Below are 24,113 nucleotides of genomic sequence, written 5' to 3' on the forward strand. Positions count from 1 at the left end.
AAAAATAAAAAATAGTCCCTCTGGAAAGAAGTTTTATGACACCCCAACCACAATTGCATTTGATTTTGAAGACAAAAGAGGCTCTAATTTGGAGATGGCTGCATATTGTGCAGATGTCAGGGACAAGCTGGTGGATGCCCCCTTCTCTTTAACGAAATGTCCCAAATGGTTCGCCGCCAACTTTTGTTTGGCTCCACGCCTGATATCACAGAACTGCTTCCTGTGATGATGGATAGCAGTTGTCCTAGAACCAAAACAAAATAGTAACCAAATGTCTTATCATCCTTTGAGAAAATGCAGCACCAAATTTGGTTGCTTATAAGGGATGTAGTAAAATTCACATGGCCAATATGAAGCCAGTACAGTCCCACACCAGCATCTAACTGGACCAAAGTGACATTTGTATTTTTACATGCTGTTTTATGTGCTGCACTGAGCAGCTAATTAGCCATCTAACCTGCAAACTGAGGGTAACAGTGCACATTTACCCGGTGATATTTGTTTGGTCGCTCTTTTAACAAGCTAAGGTGCACGACAAGATGTGTGGTCATGTTTGTAAGATAAGGTGAGTAGAGGAAAGCTAATGTGGTTGCTCTGCTAACTATGTGGCTCCTGTGGTGTGTACAGTAGCAGGCTGCTGTGTGGTCAGTCTGCTCTGTGTATACTAGAACATTGACGTCAATGCAAGGTTTGATTGACTGTGTCAAAATAAAGTATCCATCCACGTAGACACACACAGGTAGTGGGTGCCATCATGAAATTAAAGAAAACATAGAATAAATGTCATGCTTTAACTAGAAATGTAAATAATCATGTACATGCAGTATATCAAAGCAACATTTATGCTTTTTTTCCCCAATTTTTGCAAGCATTATTTGATTAAATGTGTCATTACTGGACTACTAATGAGGCAGCCGAATAGTACGTGAACATCAGGGCAGCCAGCAGGACATACAACAATCAGTCTTTGATGACATCAGACATCTGTGCAGGCAGTAATGCCAAGCTTTCTCATTATAAACTCAGTCGTCTTTTCATCAGCGAGAAATACAAACAATTGTTTGATTGTTATTGGACTCCTACAGGTTCCACATGCTGCGCAAGCTGCAACGGTTGGAATACTGAAAACACATTTATCGAGTGCCATTAAGGTTGCATGTAAAATTGGTCCCCAGGGAGCACTGATTTCATAGCTAAATAAGAATTCACTAGTAATCAAAATCAGTAATAACCAAAGTGTTTGACCTAAGACATGCTTTGAGGGGCCATGAGTAGCTTTTCCCTATGTGTGCGTGTCCTTTGTGGCTCATGCTATATCCAATTGCTTGCCACTAAATGTGTGGGCTGATAGACTACGTGCATAGTGGCTGGCTGAATGTATCAAACCTTTCATCCCTGATACCCTGCTCTGTCTCCCTGAGCCTTTGCACTGCTTAAGAGGTCTTAGCTTCATGTGAACGTTAATCAAAGCCAAGACATATCCCCACTGTGCTGCTGGCGCCTTCAGCAGAGTCTTAGCCTTGTTATTTACCTGAGACCCACCTTACTGAAATACACTAAACAAATGCTCTCTGTCTTTTCCCCCTGTGCATTAAACATACAGCCACTATTAAAAACAGCTGTGCAATAAAGACAACATAAAACTAAAGCAAAGAACGCATGTACACGCTATGGAAAGGATGACACAACACTGTAACATAAAATTAGTCTCCCGACCTTGCCTGTGTTGCGTTCCCTTGTGTGAAATATACAAGGAAAGCTATGACAGCATGCATGTATACACACAGGCAAACAAGAGCGCATTAGACCCACAGTACCAAATAAGCTGGCCCGGGGTTACAATGTAATGAGATGGTACAGTAGGGGGGGATTCCTGCTGTACGTCATTTATCTCCATGAACGTATTGCAGCTCTTTTATTTAATAAAAAAAAAGAATCGCAGAAGCCATTCAACATAGGGGCATTATCCATTTTTACTGATTCATAAATCATAATTCAGTTCCCTCTTGTGCCAAAATCTGTATTCATCATCATTGTCGCTGCTTTTCCAGCTACCACTAAGCTGCACAGCTTTAATGCCTATCCAACTCGTGCACCCCTATACCTTCATTTAGCAGGAAAAAATAAGTCATTTAATAACAAGGACATGGTTTTCCTCATGTATTATACATCTGTAAGGCTCTAAAACAAAAAACATGAATGAAGCCAATACATTGCGAGGTCTCTCCCCACTGTGAAGACTATCATACCTTGCTGATAGAAATAAATTACATGTGGCTGTTTGTCTTTGTGTGCCTGAACCTGATTGCTGCAAGCTAGAACTCCAGTGGAGAGGGAGGGTCATTTAGGAATGAAAATAAGATACCCAATGGAGTGTTTTAATGGAAAGAAAATGTCAGTTTTACGAGTGGATGCCTTCCTGTGGGAAAGTGTGATTATGCAGGAAGAGGTACGATTAGGAATCGACTGCGTACGTGCTATTTGCATACTCCATGTGAGTGTGCATTTGGCGTGCGTACTGTATATGCATTCATGCGTGAAGTGTGCGTTCCTACCGGGGGGAGCGTGCTTACTGCATCCCTCGCAAGGTCACCTATCCATACAGTTACCCTGATTTACACCAGCGCTCAATATGCATATTTCCTGATGATGCTGCAGTGCTGTGGGTGGCAGTGGAAGTGGTGGTGGTGGTGGTAATAGTGGTGGTGGTGGAGCAGTCACAGCCATCTTTTTTTCCTCATTTCACAGTCCAGTCATGCGAGCCTCATGTGAGGTAAGGGGAATTTAATGTGTATACAATATGACCCAGATTTTTTTTTGTCGACTGCAGTAGCCAAGTTTGGAGCAGTTTACATCTAATTTGCATTTGCCACAAGCAAGCATGACAGATTTTCTATGCAGTGTTGCTTGACTTGCGCATTTGAGAGTGCCACAGTTATAATTAGAAATGCCCCAAAGTTGATCATTTTCTCAGTATCATCTTAAACAAATGGGTTACATTAAAAATGGCTTCCACAGGCACATTCAGAGTTCTGCTATAGATGCATCACAGAAAAGTGCATTACATGTGTTCCTGTTATATGGCTGCACCGTCCCTCTTACCGTAACACTGCAGCAACATGTAATATGATATGAACAAGGCAGAAAAAAACATCCTCAGAGATCTTCCACTATCAGGCCAGGAGAATTACTGAGGAGCACGTCTCTTCATTTCTATGTATCCAGAAATAGCAAGTCATTAAGAGAATGGCAGGTGATGGACGTATTAGGAGGGCTCAGCAGAGGCAATGTGTAATGAAGACAGTTGAACCTTACAGTATTCTTCCCTGTCCCACTCACCCATCTTATTGCCGTCATCCCTTGTTTTCCTCATCTCACGTAACTTCAAACCATTTCTTTTTCTTTCTTTTTTTTTTTTATTCTCCTCGGTCTTTCAAGTTGAAATGTGACTTGAGGACACGGTATAATGTGAGGTTTGCTTTCTGAGAAGTCGACTTCCTCTCAGTTTTGAAAAACAGAAGTGAGGACACACTGCTCCCATGACAAGTTACAGGAATTATAGAAATAATGAGAGCTCCATATGCTGTGATAATTTTAATGAACTTGGTGAAAAGTGGTTTTATGGCACAGCTGAGACAGTCGATACACATCCATGGGTGATACTGAATGCGTAAAATTTCTTCTGTATTCTTACAGGGCTGCAATGCTAATGTAAAATTAATACTTATTAAGTCTATGGAGATTGGGAACCTTTTAATTTTATTCCATACATTAAACTACATTCTATGATTGTATTTTCTATTGACACATGGGGGGTATAGATGTACACACAAGTGCAAAACTCACACAACACTCCCCTGAAACACTGTAGATTTGGACATTGTTGGGAAGAAACAGATAACAACCTTTTATTCTATTGAAAATGACCCAGTTCTTAATCACTCTAATTAGGCACAAGTAATTCCTATGACATTCATCTTACAATTGGTGTTTTGAGAGGCCTGCGATTATCCCTGATAATTCACAAAGCTCCAAGAAAATGTGCCTATTTTGCAATTACTGTCTGTAAGAATATTTGCATCTCTTGGAGTAATAATAGCAGGCGTTATCTCTGTCATGAGCCGACCTTTGCCTCCCATGTTGACTGCTGGATGTTCCAAACGTTCTGCATTAAAAAAAAAACGATAAACTGTCAAATTCCAGAATCCTAATGAGTTTTTTAATTGGTGCTTAACTGAAGGCATGTGCATCAGAGAGGTCAACCATACAAGTGATTCGGCATATGTGCTAAACACACATGGACAGTGCTGGCATCAGTTGTGAGATACAGTGTATAGAACTTAACAATATGTTGTTAGCTACAGGTGCCTAATTAGAGTGGAACAACTAGGCCACTTCCAATCAAATAAAATGACAAACATTTCTATTCTAATTTTAGTTTATATGAGTGTAATGAGAGCATTGCTTTAGAAAAGTATATTATGTTTGAGGTCCAAATACTTGGCTGGTGCACTTACCAACAGATGAGGCATGTAACCGACAGAGACAAGCTCATATAGGATTCATTTTAATATGAGAAGAAAAAATACATGTAATTGAGTCTACACACACACACACACACACACACACACACACACATTCAGAACCCACATATTCGGCCCACACACCCCTGATTTACTGTCTGCAGCTGCACAGCATGCCAGTTTCAGTTTCAATTCATTTTCATTTTAAGACTCAGACCGTTAAAAAAGCATACAACACCAACAAGGTACATTACATACATTAAAAATAAAAACATTACCTTTCTCACATTTAGACTTGTAAGTGCCATTAATCAATGATACATTTCTTTTATTGTTAGATGGTATGACTTGCTTCAATACAGAGAGTAATATATTTTAGCGCAACATTGAAGAGGTTGTTAAATATGTGAGGTTGCTTTGTTCCTGTATATTTTGACCTCTGTGAATCATTATATTGGTCCTGCGGGGCTTCCGTACACATGTGGCAAATGAACAGGAAGTGAAGTTTTTATTGTAAAATGTTAAGTTTAAGAAAATAAGAGAGAATGGCGGAGCAACACAGTTGTTTTACCGTTGACGTTGCTACCAAGTTTGTGTAAACATCAGGGAAATAAATTGTGGTCCCTAATTAAAACTACTGATGTGTCTGAAATAGGACACTTCCATTAGTCCACTTACTACACTGTGTAGGCTACACTATGTACTTACTTGTGTAGTGGGCGAATTTTAACAGGGCAGTGTTTTCTCAAATCAAACACCGTTGTTGCACACTAATGGAAATGACAATCCCAACATCTAGCAGCTTTTCTTTTTCTGCTTGGGGAATTGCAACCGGGCAGAGCCAGCCCCAACATTTGACAAACAACTGTCACTCACTAAAATGTATGCTTGCTATATCTGCTTGTTAGCTCACTTAGCATCATCTGTATTGATGTATTTATTGTACTAAAATGATCATTTCATGGCATGTTTCTGTATCTATGAATATCCGTGGCTGATACGGGCTGGCTGATCACTGAGTTATTGACAGCTGCGGCATTTTCTGAATATTTACAGCTTGAAAGGAATTTAAACACAACTCTAATCCTAAAATTTTCTACAGTGAAAATGACCATTGAAACTACAAATACACCAAATTCAACGCCCATAGATTGCAGAGTTTACGCCACAACACATACAATGTCAATACCCGATAATAAAATGTGCAGCTGTAATTAAAGCAACAGAATTAATCAGATAAACAAACTGATGGCTAATATCTAACAACAGTATGTTAACAGTGAAAAATGCACATGTATATTTGCACAATGGCTCGGTGTTCACCACGGCAGTCAGCCGACATTTCACAAGTTTTAGGTGTGTTTGTGTTCCTGCTCCTTCCACTACACAGCTACGTAGACAACTTGGTGACCAATGTTCCACAGTTCCAGGTACTCATAGTGCATTGCAGTTTGCCATACTTCTCAGTGTGAACGCAACCCATGCACTCAAAATAGCAAGTATAAGTACACAACTATCCGATGTGAGACACAGTATAGGATTTGACAATGTATTTACATGTACAGTACAGTATGTCACCAGGATGAATTTTTGCATTTTGAAAAACAAAGAAGTTTGCCCAGACAGGAGAAACTTAGTTTTCCAACATTTGGGGCTTGGGGAATAGTTCATGTACATTCAGTATGCCAGCAGAAAAATATAGAAACAGAAGACAAGCAGGATCTCATGTGCATCATCTCTTATTTACTTGCTTAGATGATTTACTTGATGACAGATGACAATTAGAGAGGATGTTCCAGAACCATGGTTTCTGTCTGTGGGCTGTGATACAGTCGGGGCCCAGTGGGATTCCACTGTTGTGTTCTGCTTAATAATCCAAATCCTCTAAGTCCCCCTCGGCCCACTTCAGTCCTTTGATTGCTCCTTGTATTTTTATTGCGTTATACTCCATTTTCATAATCTGGTGCACAGCACTCTTATGGTGTGTGCTGGAGAAAATGAAAAGAGAGAACCAAACAAGCCCTGCATACTGCCCTCCTAAAGTCATTCAGATTACAAGGGTCAGTCTCTAATCCATAAAGCTGGGTATGTCTGCTCCCAACTTGGAATAATAATTCTTGGAGAAAAATGACTGTATGGTAAACTGGCTGCGGCAAGCTGCGCTCATGTTTATGCACATCCACTGGAGTGTGTGATTTGTGTGTAACTACTAATGTAAATGCGCCCCAGCTAGCTCATATACACGCCTGCTTTGCCACCTGGGAAGATGTCCGTTGGCGACAGAGGACAGATATTCACTTTGCTCAGTCACCATGGATCATGCAACACAACCTTTGGAAGGAAGTAATTCATTCGCTGATAAGCAAAACAAAAAGGGAGGAAAAAGAGCAGCGTCAGCAGCCATCAAGATGGTGGAGTGTGATAGGCAAGTGGAGCTCTGTAATCAATCTGCACATGCACCTTTTGCAAGGCCATGAAGTGCATTTCAAAGTCTATTGTTTGGCTGGAATGAAATAAAGTAGGGAACATGCTTGAAAACTCTGAACTGGTTAGATGAAAAATGCAATGAGATGATCATTAATGTCTCACAAACAATTTTAACACTCAAACCCAATACAATAGCTGTCAAAAACGGTTCCTAGTTTCACTAAAGCAAAGAATTGTGTTTTGCTTTATTGTGTTCTACAGTGAAATTGGACTGACATAGGTCTCCCGAGTAAACCTCAAGTTGCATTAGCAACAAAAGATGTGTGGGTTGTTTTGTGTACCATCAATATAAATTACTGTTACTGTAAACCACAGATGAACATAATGATATTTTTCAGTAGTAACATTTTCTTTTCACCCAAGCGATTTGGAAGATGCAGTAGCCTCCAGACAAGTCAGAACAGATTTACTGTACCAGGCCCTACCTCACCCAGAGGGTAAAATCCTTTGCACAGGGGTCTGACATGAACAAAAAATTAAGTACAAACATATTTAAATGTGATTTTATAGCACTGCATGTCTGTCTCATAAAGGGAGCACAACTTACTTGCATTTAAACAGCAGGGCTAATTGAAAAAAGCAGTTTTATTAACTAAATTATTTGCCTTAATATCTCTGTCATTGTAACTTGGATTGCGTTATTCTTCCAGGATGTAAACGAGAGGGTTTTATTATAGAGAAAAATAAAGATAAACCTGCTACATGTGTCAGCCTTATAGTCTTTTAGTTCAGTTGTGTGTTAAAGGAAAGCATATTGCACTGAGGGAACATTATTAAAAGAAAAATTGGTTGCATAAAGGCATTATGCTGACCTAGTTTAAAACACATATAGTATAATGAAATATTTCTATAGCTTTAGTACCCATTGGTGTTTCTCTGTCACTACAAACTGAATTTATCACCAGGCATTAAACGTTATGTGTTTTAAACACATGCACATTAAGAATGCCACAGTAACTCACTGTCATATACTGATAGCGCTAATTTACCACCCAGAGATTAAAAGATTTAAAGTGATTAAATCATACAGCACATGCAGCAATCATGTCGCAGCACTGCGATGTGAATGCCGTGTGTCCTAGGATGATGAAAATTAGCTAAATTTATTCAAGAGCGAGACCATTGAATACTAAGATGGTATAGTTCTCCTACAGAGCCTGTCCCTGTCTGTCTCACCATGATTTTGCATTTCCCCCCCCCAACAGCCTGATGCCAAGGGTAAGATATACATCTGTCTAATTTCTTGCTTGTCAGCCCACCATCTGGTGCAGTATCAACATTAAAGACAGGAAAAATGGTAGCACACTGTCACACACCCACACACACACACACACACACATGCTAGTGTAGAATACACAAGTTACTGAAGCCATAGGTGGTGAACATCCTACAACCATTGATCATTTGTATTTACCCGTCAATGTGATATTTATTTCTTATTTATTTTATTTATTCATTTCATTGATCAGTTCTTGGTGTTAGTGTAAAACAGCTGAAACAGCTTATACCAGCTGATATATTGAGACAACAAGGGGTTACAATAAGCAATGTATTGGAAACTCATCAGGCATGTCCAAATTGGCCCCATTCCTAATCCTGTGGATCATCTTGGAACACCCTCCAACTGCATCCAAGCCTTCTAATCATATTAGTTTCATGGTAATTTCCTGCGTAAAGTTCAGACATGTTTTTAAAACATATTCTTTAAGAACATTAGTGCGGTTCAAAGGTGGTAAAGATTTTAATACGGTATTTACTTCTACAATTACAATACATTTGTGGAATTTCCTGCTCTCATCTAAGGAGGCTATAATCAGTGTTTTATATTAACAATGGATCAATCACGTGACTACTTGTATTTGAAAAGGGTTGCTTCTAATTACAGACCCACAGATAATTATCATAAGTCTCCACAGTTTCCCTCAGCTCCACCTTTATAGCACCTTTCAGCTCATAGTTTTGGTTTGGCTCACTCTCACCACTCCTCCTCTATAATTAGTGGAGACCTTAAACAGTGCAAATGAGAGTTAATATTGGACTTACATTCACCAGGTGGATACATACATGACTCCAAATGAATGCTACTTCTGCTCTGTATCTGCTGTGTATATTTGTAACAAGGGTTAGGCAATGTCATGCTCATGTCCATAGTGAAACATTAGGATTGTGGATATTGTTGTTGTGGAGTGGGGGGTGGTTCCCCTGATTAACACCATTAGCCCAGTTAACACCATTAGCGCTGTCAGCAGTGTTGGTGTAGTTGCCACCATTAGCTGCTAGCCACTGGCTTAGCAATTTCTATATTGAGAACCGTGTGCAGTCAACATAAGTCAGACTCTGACTTAGGCGGAATTTATACTTCTGTGTTGAGTCAACGCCATAGCCTGATGTGCACCTCCCCAAACATGTATCAGCGACGCAGACCTGTCTATTTTTGTAAACTGAAGCCATTTCCCTCAGTGGAAATGAAGTTTTAATTTACTTAAATTTCACAGATAAGAAACAATAAATTGGGTAGATAACAAAGCCTCCACAAAAATAGCATTTTAAGTCTCGTCCTAGCTTCATATGAGAAGAAGAAATCTTCGTTCGTTGCTAGGCTAATTTATACAATGTACAATGCCATAGGCTCGTGCTAATAAATTTAGCATGTTATATTTATTTGGAAAACGTGTTTAGTATAAGACAGTTGTTTTGTCGGTGAACCTTGTGAGTCTAATTTTGTAACGTTACCTTTGTTAAATGTTGCTGTTGTTCCTGGCTTCATATGAGAAGAGGAAAAGATAGCCAGTTGCTAGGCTAATTTATACAATGTAAAATGCCATAGGCTTGTGCTAATAACGTTAGCATGTTGTATTTGTGGGGAAAATGTGTCCAGATAAAGACAAGTGTTTGTCTGTGAATGCTGCGAGTTATAGTGAGTCTCTATTAAGCCATGTTTAATGTGTGTTTCGAATCAACTCAACTTAAAAGCACTTCACAGAAACCTCCGCTGCCGACTAGTGTTTTGGAGGTGTAATTACATAGTGACACAGACTCACCACCGCGCAAATATAAATGCTCACAACAGCATAGGTGACGTGTGTAGGGTCTGCCGCACAAGTATAAATCCCGCTATAGATACGCTCTGAATGTCGAATAGAGCTCATGGTAATAATGGTGAGGTGATAATATGTCAGTGTTGTGTTCACAGCTTATTTCCGCTGCCCCCAAGTGGCTCAAAAATCAGTTAGTGCATGCTGAACTCCCAAGACTTTCAAAACCTGTGACAGACACATGCTGGTCACATATTCAGTCAATGATGAGCCACTGGTGAAGCAGAAAACTCCCCACTGTGCCAACAGAAGCCCTCTACTGTGCTGACAGTGCCCAAGTGCTGATAGACACAAATCTTAAACACAATATTTATTTATGTACTTATGAGCTTTCAAACCATTTTAATAATAATTCCTGTCTTAATATTGTGACATGTTCAAATTATAGGTCTACTACTTGGCATTTTTCCTTCTTGTCTTCAACAAAGACCTGCAAGAAGAACCACTTGAGGTTTTTAGTGATTCATCAAGTCTTTCCTTAAGTCTTCTTTGCTGAGTGCTATCTCTTTTGGCTTCTTGGAACCTTGTAAAAGTACTATTAGGAACTACTGGAGGAACTTAATGAGCAAAGGCAACTGAAAGGAAAAGAGATTTCACTTCTTCCTTTCTTCTCAAGAACAACCTCTTCAAGGTCTCAGATGTGGAAGCTGTATATTTTAAAGCAGCCTCTTCACATCTGAATAGCGTCATTATTCCTCTTGACAGTGGTCTGGGGGTGGCAAACAAGAACCACCACAATAGTCTTAGTGCTATTGTTTTGAACGGAGCAAGGACATAGTTCAAGAGAAATGGCCATTAATGTTTCCCCTTTAAAGAAAACCTTTTTTAAAGTGACTCTGAAAGAAATAATGTCCTTGCAACAAGTTGGACTCGTCAGCAGCCGCTACATTAAAGATGCATTGTGAAACGGTGTTGTTTAGAAATGCAATTACGCCTTCTTTTGAGCATTGAGTCAATTAGTCCTCACATAATGGCCGGTGGAAAAAGATGCAAAGATTATGAGGCATTTTTCTTATGAGAACTTGTGGCAATACATTATCACTGCACAATCTTCCTGTGGGCCACAGGCTGTTAAATTTACTGGTGTGAACTCAGTGCAATTAGCACATGTGAAAGTCTGAGTCAATCAAAAAAGAAAATCGCCTGAATACTTTTACATTATCCACAGACAGCAGTAATGAACAGATGTTAACATCTCACCACCACCTGACATTGCTAACGGCTGCTGGGTCTTCTGATCCCTAACATTGCACATGTTGTCTTCAAGTGTCACTGTAAGAAAGTGTACTGAGAGAAATACGACATACTCTGGAGATTGAGGCATGAGGGGCACCGAAACCTAGCTGAATTTTAGGAATTCTATTATGCTGTTTAAGTTAGGTTAATTGGTGACTCTAAATTGCCCGTAGGTGTGAACATGAACATGAGTGGTTGTCTGTCTCTATGCGTCAGCCCTGTGATAGTCTGGTGACCTGTCCAGGGTGTACCCCGCCTCTTGACCAGTGTCAGCTGGGATAGGCTCCAGCCCCCCTGTGATCCCTACCATGATAAGCAGTTACAGAAAATGAATATGGAAATATATTGGCTTGTCGAAACGTATGTCAATATGAGATTTAAGGACGGGACAATTTAAGATTTCTGAGACATTTTTGTACATGTGTAATAAAACCATAGACCCAGAGCTGCAGTCAGCAATATTCGATGTGGCCCAAAGAGACCTGAGTCTCTCCCGAGTCCAGACCCGTGCTTTGGCCTTTTCATCATTGCTACCAAGACGTCTCATTCCATACGTCTGGAAGTCTAATCTGCCCCGTCTGTTTGGACGCTGGGTCAATGATGAATGATGTCATGGCTCACTTGAAGTTAGAAAAGCTCAGATATACCACTCAAGGATCAGTCAATGAATTCCATAAAGTATGGCAACCATTCCAGGACTGTTATAATAATGTCTATACCTCAAGAAATGTGATTAAATGCACATGTGTGCCTATTATAGTATGGAAATGTAATATTAGCCCCCATTCTGTTGCTGTTAATTCACTTGCAATACCAGATTATTATCATTGTATATTCATGTGTATTAACTGTATTTAGCAATGTTCATTTGTCTGTGCTGGCCAGTCTTGGGGAGGGGTAGGGTGGGTTTGGATGTTGTGAGTCCAGAATATATATGCTCAATGTTTCTTGTTTCTTGGTTGTTCTAAAAAGCAATGAAATAATTGAATAATAATAGTATGAGATTTAAGGAATCGCATAATGATATACTTTAGTTTCGCATTTTACATTTAAAATTACTAATTATCTGATGTGCAAAGACCAGTATTGGTACAGTTTGGTACAGGCATCCATAGAACCCACTTTCATTCTGATATTTCGAGGTAAGAGTTCAAGGGCCCCATTTTTGAAATCGCCATGCCAGCCTTTCCCTTACCAAAAGTTTGCCTAACTTTGGAGCCTAGTTTTGCCCATTCAGTGACAAGCTAGTATCATATGGTTGGAACCAATCAATGCCTTAAGTCAGTGGTTCCCAACTGGTCCAGCCACAGGGTCCAGATTTCTCCATAGTCATTAATTCAAGGTCCACACAATTGAATATATACAGTAACCTACTTGGTCATGTTTGGCCATGTCATCAAGCTGTCCATTTTCACTAACTCTAGCAGGAAATAGCACTTCAAAATAAAAATCCTGTGCCGGGAAATCACAGTCTTGACACATTTGCAAGTCACTTCCGATCCATTCAGCATGGACCCGGGATCCACTTTTGGGCCATGACCCACCAGTTGTGAACCACTGCCTTAGGTTAGAAGCCAATGTATGAGCATGTCACAGGCTCTTAAAGACACTGATCTCTGATTATTATTGGGGGAGGGGGGTGGGGGGTACGCACGTTCAGTGACGCCCCTCCCCCGAATGCCACTGAATGTGCAAACAGATGTTTGCACTCATACACGCACTTACACAAATCCTGCAAGTGCTATTGTTTGCTTCCCAAATGTTCACCAATTTCATTTTGGTCTTAATTCTATTGCAGGTGACAGAGACACGGACGGGCCCACTGGGATGCAGTAGCTATGACAATCTGGACTCAGTTAGCTCTATCCTTCTGCAGAGCCCTGAGAGCAAGCTTCATCTGCAAGGTAAACAATCCCAGCATATCAATATTTTCCACATGCTACCCACTGATGTTGTCCATAACATGGCAGCAGGGTCAAACTCCATTTTAGCCTCTAAAAGTAAACAGCCATACAGGAAATGCTCTTATTTGGACAAGGAAAACGGTTTGTACTTTCTCAAGAATTGAATGTCAATGCATTTTTTAATTGGGACTGAGACAGATTTGCTTCCCACTCCCCTCTGGGGGATTGTGATATGATTCTCTGTGGTTATAGATGTCTGCAAACGTGATCGTTTTCTTAAGTGTCTCTCCGAGCTTTGTTTAAAGACAGGCCTACATTCAGAACAGTTGCATGTGCAAACTACTCAGACATGAGTGCAGAAACTAGCACTCACTATGCATGAACAATATAACAAGACAGTTCCAATAACATGCAAAGGTATTGCTTTACTTATCAATAATAGAGTCATACTGTGATTTATTTTTAGTCTGTCAAAATTTCTCTCAAGAACATATTCAACGCTCAGTGACTTTTAAAATGAATGTACCATCATTTCACTCACAGATTGTACATCAGCGGATGCAAATAGCAACTTTTGCCAATTAGCGGCTGTGTTCTTTTAAGCGAAAATAGTTCTGTCTTAAACATTGACACAACTAATGATTAGCATGAGAGAAGAAATTGCTTGCAGTGACAGTCACCCTGGGGAGAAGCAGTGATGAAAGACTGTGTAACTGTGGTCAAGTGTTTGAATAGAGTGTTTGTCTCTTTGATTTATTCGAGTTTACGCAGGTTATTTAAACCAGTTTGAGAATCACAGAGGCTTATTTTCAATCCAGACCACACTACCCCCCCATCCCCCATTTCCCTCTCTGAAGGAATCATTACTCGCCTTCTAAAATCAGAGAACTAAGTGGTTTGTCAAAGAATCACTTTTAAGTCCTCTGCTGCCACTTACTCAAAGGACTCTATAGGTTTTTGGAAAAGCTTTATTGTCATGCACCAAACGTATTAGCCTCCTGCTTTGAAGACTGTATTGTCACCCTATTGATAGATGACAGGCTTGGAAAAGATCCTTTCTTTTGGCTTGATAATAACCCCAATAGAATGGAAAAGCTTTTCCAATTGGTTTATGGCTTAGAGTTTCGTATTAGGCCAAATTATATTGGTGTGTGTTTATGCGTTTATGTGTGTGGGCGAACCGTGAGGGGGATGCGTTGAGAGTTCTCCTGAAAATGCGTTCTTTGTAGAGCAATTAGCATTTTTGCCTTTAATTAGAAAGACAGCTGATGGCATAACTTCTTCAGCAATCACAGTGCTCTTCATAGAGCTCTTCAAAATGATAGCACTTCACACAGTTCATGGAGAGGCATGTCATCAATGGAGAGCTTTTAAGGTTTACGCTTCTCAAATATGTTTATAATGAGATCCAATCATCTAATTCACCTTACAGTTTTCCTTCTGTCACGAACACTGTAACAATTAGTCTCATTTTATACCCTGGTGAACCATATATTCATCTCAGATCAAGCAAGCCATGTGCGTTTATGAAGAGTGTGATCCCCTGCGCATATACAGTTGGCATAGGTTAAACGTTTACAATCACTCGGGTCACAGGCTCCGGTCTGCATTGAGTCCCATGTTGCAGGGATTAATGCTGATTTTCTCTATTATTCCAAGGCAATTCAGTCAGCTTCAAAATAGTGTTATTCCTTCTGACTCTACTGGGACGTGCGATATAAAGCTCTTACATATTATTCCAGATCTCTGGGTTTCTCTCTTTTTAAAAGATATGCACTTATATAAGATTATGGTTTTGCCCACAGGCCACTTTTCCTCTGTGTCAACAAACACAAGCAGATGACAGGGACACACAGAGATGGTCTTTACTTTGATATGTTTATCAGTTCTCCCAGCATCTAACAACATTAGGATTTTCAAAACAACATGCAGCTGAAAAGCTCTTGGTCATAAAACATCGGTGTGTGTGTGTGTGTGTGTGTGTGTGTGTGTGTGTGTGTGTGTGTGTGTAGTGTTGTGCATGTTTAAATTATGTACTGATTAACAAATTATTTTTGAAAGGAGTGCAACAGTTGATATATTTCCTGAAGTAATTTTGCTAGTTGTTGCTGTATATGCAAAATGTATTAGCATCAACCTTAAAGCCGTGCACGGCTTAATGTTTAGTTGACAGGGTACTGCTGCTGTACGTGGGTGGTGAGTGGCTGCGAGAGTGTTGGCAGACATGTTCCTGCTGTTCAGGTAGGTTGGTGGCTAGACTGTTGCAAAGTTGCTGGTAGGTGGTTGCTATGGCAGTGTGAATGTGTGGTTGGTAGGGCGGGGTATTGGTACTTGGTACCTTTAAGGTATCGATTGATCCTTTTTGTGCCCAAAGCTAGAAAAAAAATGATGATATGGTTTTGCTCACCGTCACTGCAGGCGTTCTTTGATTCAATGTGACATGTGATTGGCCCACTACATTTTTTTTTTCCTTTTTAAAATCCAGTAGCCCCTCCGAGGTGGGAGAGAGTTATTGCCCCAAGCGAGGGATTTCAAGTATCTATGGGTCTTGTTTATGAGTGAGGGTAGAATGGAGCATGAAATAAATCAGCCGTTTGGCGCAGCATCTGCAGTGATGCGGGCACTGTGCCGGACCATCATGGTGAAGAGAGAGCTGAGCCAGAAGGCAAAGCTTTCAATTTAGTGGTCCATCTACATCTCAACCCTCACCTATGGTCATGAGCAATGGGTAATGACCGAAAGAATGAGGTGGTGGATACAAGCGGCCGAAGGGAGTTTCCTCAGAAGGTTGGCTGGACTCAGCCTTAGAGATAGGATAAGGAGCTCGGTCATCTGGAGGGAGCCAGTCGCTGTTCCTTCGTGTCGAAAGGGGTCAGTTGAGGTGGTTCGGGCATCCCACTGGTAGGAGGTCAGAACATGCTGGAGGGATTATATATCTCGTCTGGCTTGGGAATGCCTCAGGGTCTCACAGGAGGAGCTGGAAAGCGTGGCTGGGGAAAGGGACAACTGGAGTACTTTGCTCCACCTGCCACCCCGTGACCCGGCTTCAAATAAGTTGTTGAAAATGGATGGATGGATGGATGGATGGATGAATAGCCGAAAACAGAAAATAATTGAAAAAAGTGTCAAAGTGTGACTTTCGATCTGAGACCACTACCTGTCTCCATCGAGGTCACTCGGTAGCCTTGCTTTGTGTCCCGCCCACAGCAAGATCTGATTGGTTACACATCTAGCCCATCAACACTGAAGGCTGCCAAAGATGGTAAAGCTGAAGCTGCTCTGGTGAGGAAGTGGTGCTGTGTGTGGAACTTTAGGCAGCAGATGTTACTGAAGTTGCAATAAACATCACAATCCTCTATGCTAAAGCTAAACAAACAGTGTTTCCACTGGTAACGTACTGCCAATAGAAATAGCAGTTATTGCATGTGACTTCAGTTGTATAAGAACGAGAACTGCAAAGGGAGGAAGAGGGAGATAGACTGTGCCTGGTTCACCGAGATATGTAACCAGATGATCATAGTTTAGAAAAATGCAGACATTTCATGCAACACATGAATATGATGCTGACCTGATGGTGCCCTTTCAGCCTGTGCTGGACATGTTTATATGAGTCAACTATCATTGTGTTTGTCACTGTTAGTAGAGACTTCAGGCTATGTGGCATGAATACCACCATGTGAAATTTTAACTTGCACACTCATGCAACCATTTTGGTCAGAACCTAGAGCCCTGACCTGCTGGGGATTTTTAAGGGTGGTGTTGCTTGTGTCTGCAGTGTCTCGGACCAATTCAGAGCACTGTTGCTACTGTCTTCTTTTTTATTGCAAGGGTATTTAGAGTTTTAAGGTGGTAACTGTTATTAGTGTGATCACAAAAATACATCCACTCATCAGAAGAAAGGTATGAAGCATAATTTCACAAGCATGTGTTTAAATGTTTTTTTTTTATTTCCTGTATTTAGCTACACTCAGAAAAATTGGATGCATAGAAAATTTGCAAGTTAACAGTTAAGCCATTTGGAACAATTCGTGAACCTCACAGTGATTCCAAAAGCAGCTTTATTGCCTTTTATTCATATAAAACAGTTCAATCCCCTGACAGATTTATTGTATCCCTTGACTGGTCTTTACAGTCAATGCCCAAAAAATAACAGCTTTGACAGTATTGTCCTCGTCTTTGACAACACGCCATAAATGGACTTCACAAAGTATCCCTTGAGGAGGAAGACATTGGCTGGGCCCACGACTGCTCTTATAAGCACTAGCAGCTCCCAGCACATCTAATGAACACCCACCATGTGTCTCATTTTCAAATGCCCATTGACCTTTTACCAGACAATTAGCTAAAATGCTAACTTTTGGCATTTAAACTGTGGGGAGGAGTCACATCTGGCCAATTTAGAAGATCACGGATCACTGGAAGCACTATCTAATAGCAAAATATGCACATCATGCAACATTTTAGTTGAAAAAGAAGTTTAACTTAAAAAGAATATATTTCCCCTCCACTGTAGAGGCACCGCCACAGACAGATTAAACACCTGGGACATGTAGCCACAGCAGATTCTACAGTGACTCATCTGTTTACTCTGTCCACATGGGTATGATTTGTTTCAGTGGTCCACGCAGGACTCCCCCGCTCTCAACCAGCTCATTATTTTGAATGTTTGGTGCTTTCAATCAATAAAGAACTGAAGGGAAATACACACCTATTCTTGTGAGGTAAGGGTTCACAGGTAGACATCAAAGACAGGAGGAGAGAGCTTCACACTTTCAACTCTGATGCAATAATTTTATTTTGAACTCTTCTGCACATATTTCTTCTTATGGTTTAAAAAGCCCTTCACATTTTATAAGTATGTAGTGTGGGGGTCAGAAAGCTTAAATCAGAGAGCTCCAGAGCACCAGCATAGCCTTAGAAATAAAGTTCATAGAAAGGTTATTCACACCTCCAACATCCAGAGGTCCACATTTCAGGAATCGGCTATTTGTGGAAAAAGAAACATACATGCCTTTTAAATTTAGATATGTGTATGCTCTCTGGGTGGAGATGCATTATTGTATTTCTGTGTTTTTCTTTTACTTGGTTTTAAGTCTGTTATTTTCTTTTTATTTTGTATTCATTTCTTACAATGTGGGCATTATGTAGTTAGAGGCCTGCCTGTAATTGATGAATTCTCTATGAATGTTTTTCTATGTTCATCCTGATCGCCCTGTGAGCTCACTGATTGGAATCACCTGGTTGAGATACATGTTTTGCTGTCCTGTGGAGAAAAAAATTATCTCCACATTTGGCAATATAACCAAAAAGCACTTATTCCTGTTCAATTTGTGGAAATTCTTCTACTTCTTAAGCTGAGTAAACCCATCTTAAAACCCCACTGGGTCTGTTGAAACATGTACTGTCTGTAAAAAAGGCTGTTCTTCATAGCTCATGAGAAGTTGCTGTCTTTGAGATACATGGTCTTCACAGGACATTGACAATATGTCAGCCAGATGATTTGTAGTTTTCATCCTGAGAGTGAAAATGTTGTTTCGTAGAATCTGAAATAACATGATTGCATCAAAGCTATAAAAGTGCTGTGTGATGTGTTTAACCAAACTGTTTGTGACATAAGGTAGATAACATTTGTACTCACAAAATTGGTCCTAAGGCTGTGAATTCTTTTCTTTTTTCTTATGTTTCAGCTCAGGGAAAATAATGCAGGGAATATGTTGAAGTGTCATCTGATTGACTGATCAACCTAGTCACCATTGGCACATTTCTGCAAATCACAGTTACATTACATTACATTTTACGTTACAGTTACATTTGTACATTATTAAGTAGCTGAACGATATGGTCATTATGTGATTAGATTCAGGCACAAAAAGCACTTGGTTTTGGTCAGGAGAAGATAAAGTTTTAAAACACCCAGTTTAGTTGGAGAAAACTTTATTTCCATTTGCAGTATTATATGTGACAGTATGGCTCTGTTCTGGTTTTGCCTTTCCTAGGCCAAAGGTAAAGAGAGCACTCCTCTCTGTCCTTCCATGTGCCTACATGGGAAGCCCAAGGCGGAGAAAGCACACCTCTCCGCTCTTCCATGTGTCTACATGAAAAGCCTTAAGGCAGAGAGAGGACACCTCTCCACCCTTCCATGTGCCTATGTGGGAAGCCTAAGGTGGAGATAGCACACCTCTCCGCCCTTCCACGTGCCTACATGAAAAGCCTTAACGCAGAGAGAGCACACCTCTCCGCCCTTTGACGTGCCTATGTCGGAAGCTCAAGGCAAAGATAGCACACCTCTCCACCCTTCCATGTGCCTACATGAAAAGCCTTAAGGCAGAGAGAGCACACCTCTCCGCCCTTTGACATGCCTATGTCGGAAGCTCAAGGCAAAGATAGCACACCTCTCTGCCCTTCCACGTGCCTACATGAAAAGCCTTAAGGCAGATAGAGCACACCTGTCCACCCTTCCACGTGCCTATGTGGGAAGCTTAAGGCAGAGAGAGCACACCTCTCCACCCTTCCACGTGCCTATGTGGAAAGTCTTAAGGCAGTGTGAGCAAACCTCCCTGCCCTTCCATGCGCCTATATTGAAAGAGAGCAGCCGGAACCAGAAACAGAGCCAGCATCAATGACAAACAGAAATGACATTGATAAGTCAGACACAACATGAAAATGAGGAGCTGGGGAGAAGGCGGGTTGCAAAGCGGCTTGCAGAGGAAGCAGCAACATTCGTTTAGATAGGGTGCCCTGAATGAGATTTCCCAATTGCTTGCATAGAAAGGAATCATGTGATCTATCAGCGAACTGTCCCCTCCACCTCCAGATGGCAAAGTCAGCTTATATGCTTCATCACTTTAAAAACACTGATGTGAAATGTATGAAATGTGCAAATGTAAAGGTTTGCTGAAATGCACAATGCCAGCATTTTATCTGGCAACTTGGCTGGACTTATAGGCCGACTTACTTTGATTTGGGTACTGATAAATTAAGTCAGGGCCAAGGAAAAGCAATAATGTTTTTATGGCAGCATCCATGTAACCTCCTCTGTATACATGTCTTTTCTGCACTGCCTGCACTGAGGGCGAGAGAGGCTTTTACCAGTGAGGGAATACATTGCGGAGAAATTTTGCATGTTGCTTTTGGAGGGTGTAATTGCAGAATCACAGACAGCGTTATGCACATCTCTTATTCCTGTTTGTGTTATTCAGTTGATATGCCAGAATGGTGTGTGTGCGTGTGTGATCTCTCACCCTACCGGAGCCATTTCTGGTGAGCCAAGATGAGCCGTGTCAAGTGCATTTTTTGAGCTTTTTCACCAGTTTTTCTATCTCAATTTGTATGTTTCTAGAATTGTTCTTTTGGAAACGCTTTTACGACACTGCTTTGTCTTCTCCTTTCTCAATCTATTTGTCTTTTCTGCCTATTTTCTTTTTCCTCCTTTCTCCACTTTTTTCAGCTTCTTTAAAAACTGTTTTTCATTTGGCTTCTTGGCATTTCCTGTCTCCAAAAGAATGAATTTCCCCACTCTACACCCCATAGACAGATGATCCATATTTTGGCTACTCTAAACATTTGTGATCATCTTTACTAACTGCAAAATGCAAAACATTCCTTCATGTATAATGCCATCTTTTGAAATGTATAAAAACCTTAATCTAGACTAGCTATTATAATTGCTTATGAATTAAATAAGGGATCATATTAGTATGCGGTGCCATGTGAGTTACAACAAGGATGCAGTAATAGAAAACCCACTCCATTCCATTCTTCTAATTAAACTTTTAATCATGCCTTTTCCTCTCCCACTTTTATTTTTCACTCCAGACCTCAGCACTTTATGTACCTTGAGGCATAAGTGTAACTGCAAAACTTTGTGAGAAAATATATACAAGAAAATGATTACAAACCTGTTACCAAACTCATACTGCTTTTTGAGTGATTCGCTTTGGTGAGATTACTTTTAGAAACGGTCTGAGACAGCACTCTGGTTTAAATTAACAAGCTAGTGAATTTAGTTGTGGTCAGATTCCTCCTGGAGCCACTTTAGACTGTCTCTCAAAAATAAGAGAATTTTCAAAAAGGGAATGTGTGTGTGTGTGTGTGTGTGGGGGGGGGGGGGGGTTCCTCCCCTCCTTCTCACCCCTGTGGTCGGTTCTTTGTGAGCTGGTGGGGCTGGGAGCCACAGATAACACAATGCGGATATGACACTCCCTGGATATTCCCTCTGCTTTCACTTAGATTTAGATTAGAATGCTGTCGTAGAATCTCACATCAAGGCAGCTACCTATCAAAGCCTAAACTCAGTCCTCTTCTCTCCCACAGTTTTGCTTTGTAAATGTTTGGCAAATTAACCAGCACCATGTGCTTTCTTCCCCCCTTTTTTCCCCCAACAATCATCAGAATAAGAGATGGCACTGGAACAATTTCATCACATTAGATTTCATGCATGACTTAGCAAAGCTTTGATCTATCAAACATTAAACTTTGTTTTGCTTAAATATAATGTGACTGTGGAGGTTTTACTTTTACATTTTGGCACACTTGAGTGCACACTATATTCACAGCTTTAGTGGCAGCTAAATACAGTGTAAGAGGGCATCAGAATATGTTATTAGCAGAGACTTTGTAGGTATGCAAGAAGGATTTATTGATTGTGGCCCAGTCTGTGTCACCTAAAGCCCAGTTCAGACTAAATATTTGTGGAGAGATGTGTTGAAACTTACAACTACTTGCAATGTGCCTTTCCGCAATGCTCTGAAACTTGCCAGTTTACACCAATCCTTGCTACAGCTGCATTTCTACAGACAGTGGTGATAAAATGGCAAAAACATAAAAGCAGATCTGAGCCTCAGATTAACCGTATTCATAAAAATATATAATTAATAGCCAATAATTATTAATTAATAATTCAATTAAACAATTATTCAGTCAATGCTTGCTTATATGCTTTTTATTTGAGTAAATTTGACCAGCTGACTACACTACAAGTCGGCTGTATTCGGCGTCTGACTTCCAGCATACAGGGATACAGCCTCTGTGGGCAGACCCCCGTTTTTTTGGCATTCCGGTTTGATTTGGGCCGAGGAGGCGAATTTCTGTTTCCAACTTCCATTCATATATATATAAGTAAATATGTTGAACCATTGTGATGGATTCAGAGTTTGCAGTGACGCCAATTATGTTCCGCCTCGTTAGTTCACCGCACGGACTGTTTAACCTGGCAGCCGGCTCAAACGTGATTGGTCAATATGTTGGTTAGGTTTAGGCAACAAAACCATGTGGTTAGGTCTAGAAAAAAACTGTAGAGGGCGCAGCCTTACAATTAATGTAAGTATGGGTTGTGGTTAGCTGCCTGTCAGGTTGATCTATATGGTCTTTTTTTTGATGACAGTGGGCTGCACTGGCGTCTCGACAAGCGGGATCACTGGCCACACCAAAAGCTAGCTTGAGTCAAGCCGAGATGGGCCAATTCACACTGCTGCAACTTTCTAAAGCGGCTTTGTCTCATCACAAATCTTTGGTCTGAACTGGGCTTAAGATGAATAATAGTAGACCCTTCACAGTCTGGTCTCACTTCCAGGGCATGAAAACTGCAGCTCAGGCAGAGGCCCTCTGTATCAGATACAGACATGCAATGCCCCCTTTAGCATCTGTATGAGATGCACCGGGCAGTCAGCCAACTTCAATATAAACCCAACCGAGTCGATGTTTAGAACAACAGATGGAAAATAAAGAGCAAAAAAGTCTGCTATGGATGAGTGGGTTGGGGTGGTGGTAGATAAGTCCAACAAGTACAGGACTGTTACTCATGAGACTGGTGTTCATGTCCCATATGAAACTACAAATCAGTGTTGAGTTATTTTGTCAGGTCAGTCGTCAGCTGACGTGAAATGTCAACTCCAATCTTTTCCTAACTCTAACCAAGAACTTTCGTTGCCTAAACAAAACTGCTGACTCCTTATGCCTGAATATAGGCAGACCTCAGTGGCATTATAACGACACTGGGGGCTTCTGCCCAACCATCAAAATATGACGAGTACGAATGAGATCACTTTGGCCTTACACACAATTATGTCTCTGAGCATGATGTACTTGACCTATTTTCTATTACATACTATCAGCTGGGCCAAAGCCATATTCTGCATATGTAGCAAAAGCCATAAATGTGAGCCCACCCTTAAATTTTGAATGGATTTTGTGTTTCACTGGAACACAGACATTTTTAAAAGAACTGCTTTTTTCTTTATTCTCTTAAGAAGATCCACACTATTTAGCTCCACTACAATTGGGATTTAAATACACTTTTGTTCTCCCACATTAATTTGTTCGTTGTTTGTTTGTCCTCTCTCCAGGCTAAAGCTTAGAAACCTGATGATATTGGCTTTGGCTGGATTCTCACTTTCTGCCTCCCCTGGGAGGTAAACAAGTAAAAATAGCTTATTGAGGGATGAGAATTAAGCGAAAGAGGGAATTAGCGTGTGGTAGTTAAATGGTCAGGATTTCCATTGTTTACTTAAACTCTTATTATACAGTATGGTTCAGGTGCTAGGGAGAAAGTAGTCATATTTCTATTTGCTGTTATAATCCAGATTTCCTGCTATCTGTTTATAGTTGATTACCTCATTTGAATTGGTGATATTTTTTAAAAAGGGAAACAGCAGGGACTTTCAGTATATTGGACAGAAGATTGAAATATTATTTGTGTAATTTGATAGCCAGGACAAATAAAGAAAACACGCACGGGGGATTGAAAATAGCAAATTGGTTGCATAAATTAGCTGGGCCAAAGAAAGATAAAAGGCCCTGGAACCTTCACAAGCCATTACCTTGCAAGGACCCAATCACCTCCAATGTGGCTGTCATAAATTAGCACCAAA

General features: G+C 40.6%; 1 protein-coding gene across 1 annotated transcript in view; it reads left to right on the plus strand.

Annotated features, from left to right (window-relative positions):
• The window catches only part of brinp1 (bone morphogenetic protein/retinoic acid inducible neural-specific 1), a 168,651-nt gene that overhangs the window by 108,774 nt on the left and 35,764 nt on the right, over nucleotides 1-24,113 (plus strand). Inside the window, exon 5 of the mRNA XM_033646845.2 lies at nucleotides 13,140-13,245. Within this exon, the coding sequence (XP_033502736.1) occupies nucleotides 13,140-13,245 (106 nt within the window). The remainder of the gene's footprint in view (nucleotides 1-13,139; nucleotides 13,246-24,113) is intronic.

This window comes from Epinephelus lanceolatus, chromosome 19, assembly GCF_041903045.1.
Source record: "Epinephelus lanceolatus isolate andai-2023 chromosome 19, ASM4190304v1, whole genome shotgun sequence".
Classification (NCBI taxonomy): domain Eukaryota; kingdom Metazoa; phylum Chordata; class Actinopteri; order Perciformes; family Serranidae; genus Epinephelus; species Epinephelus lanceolatus.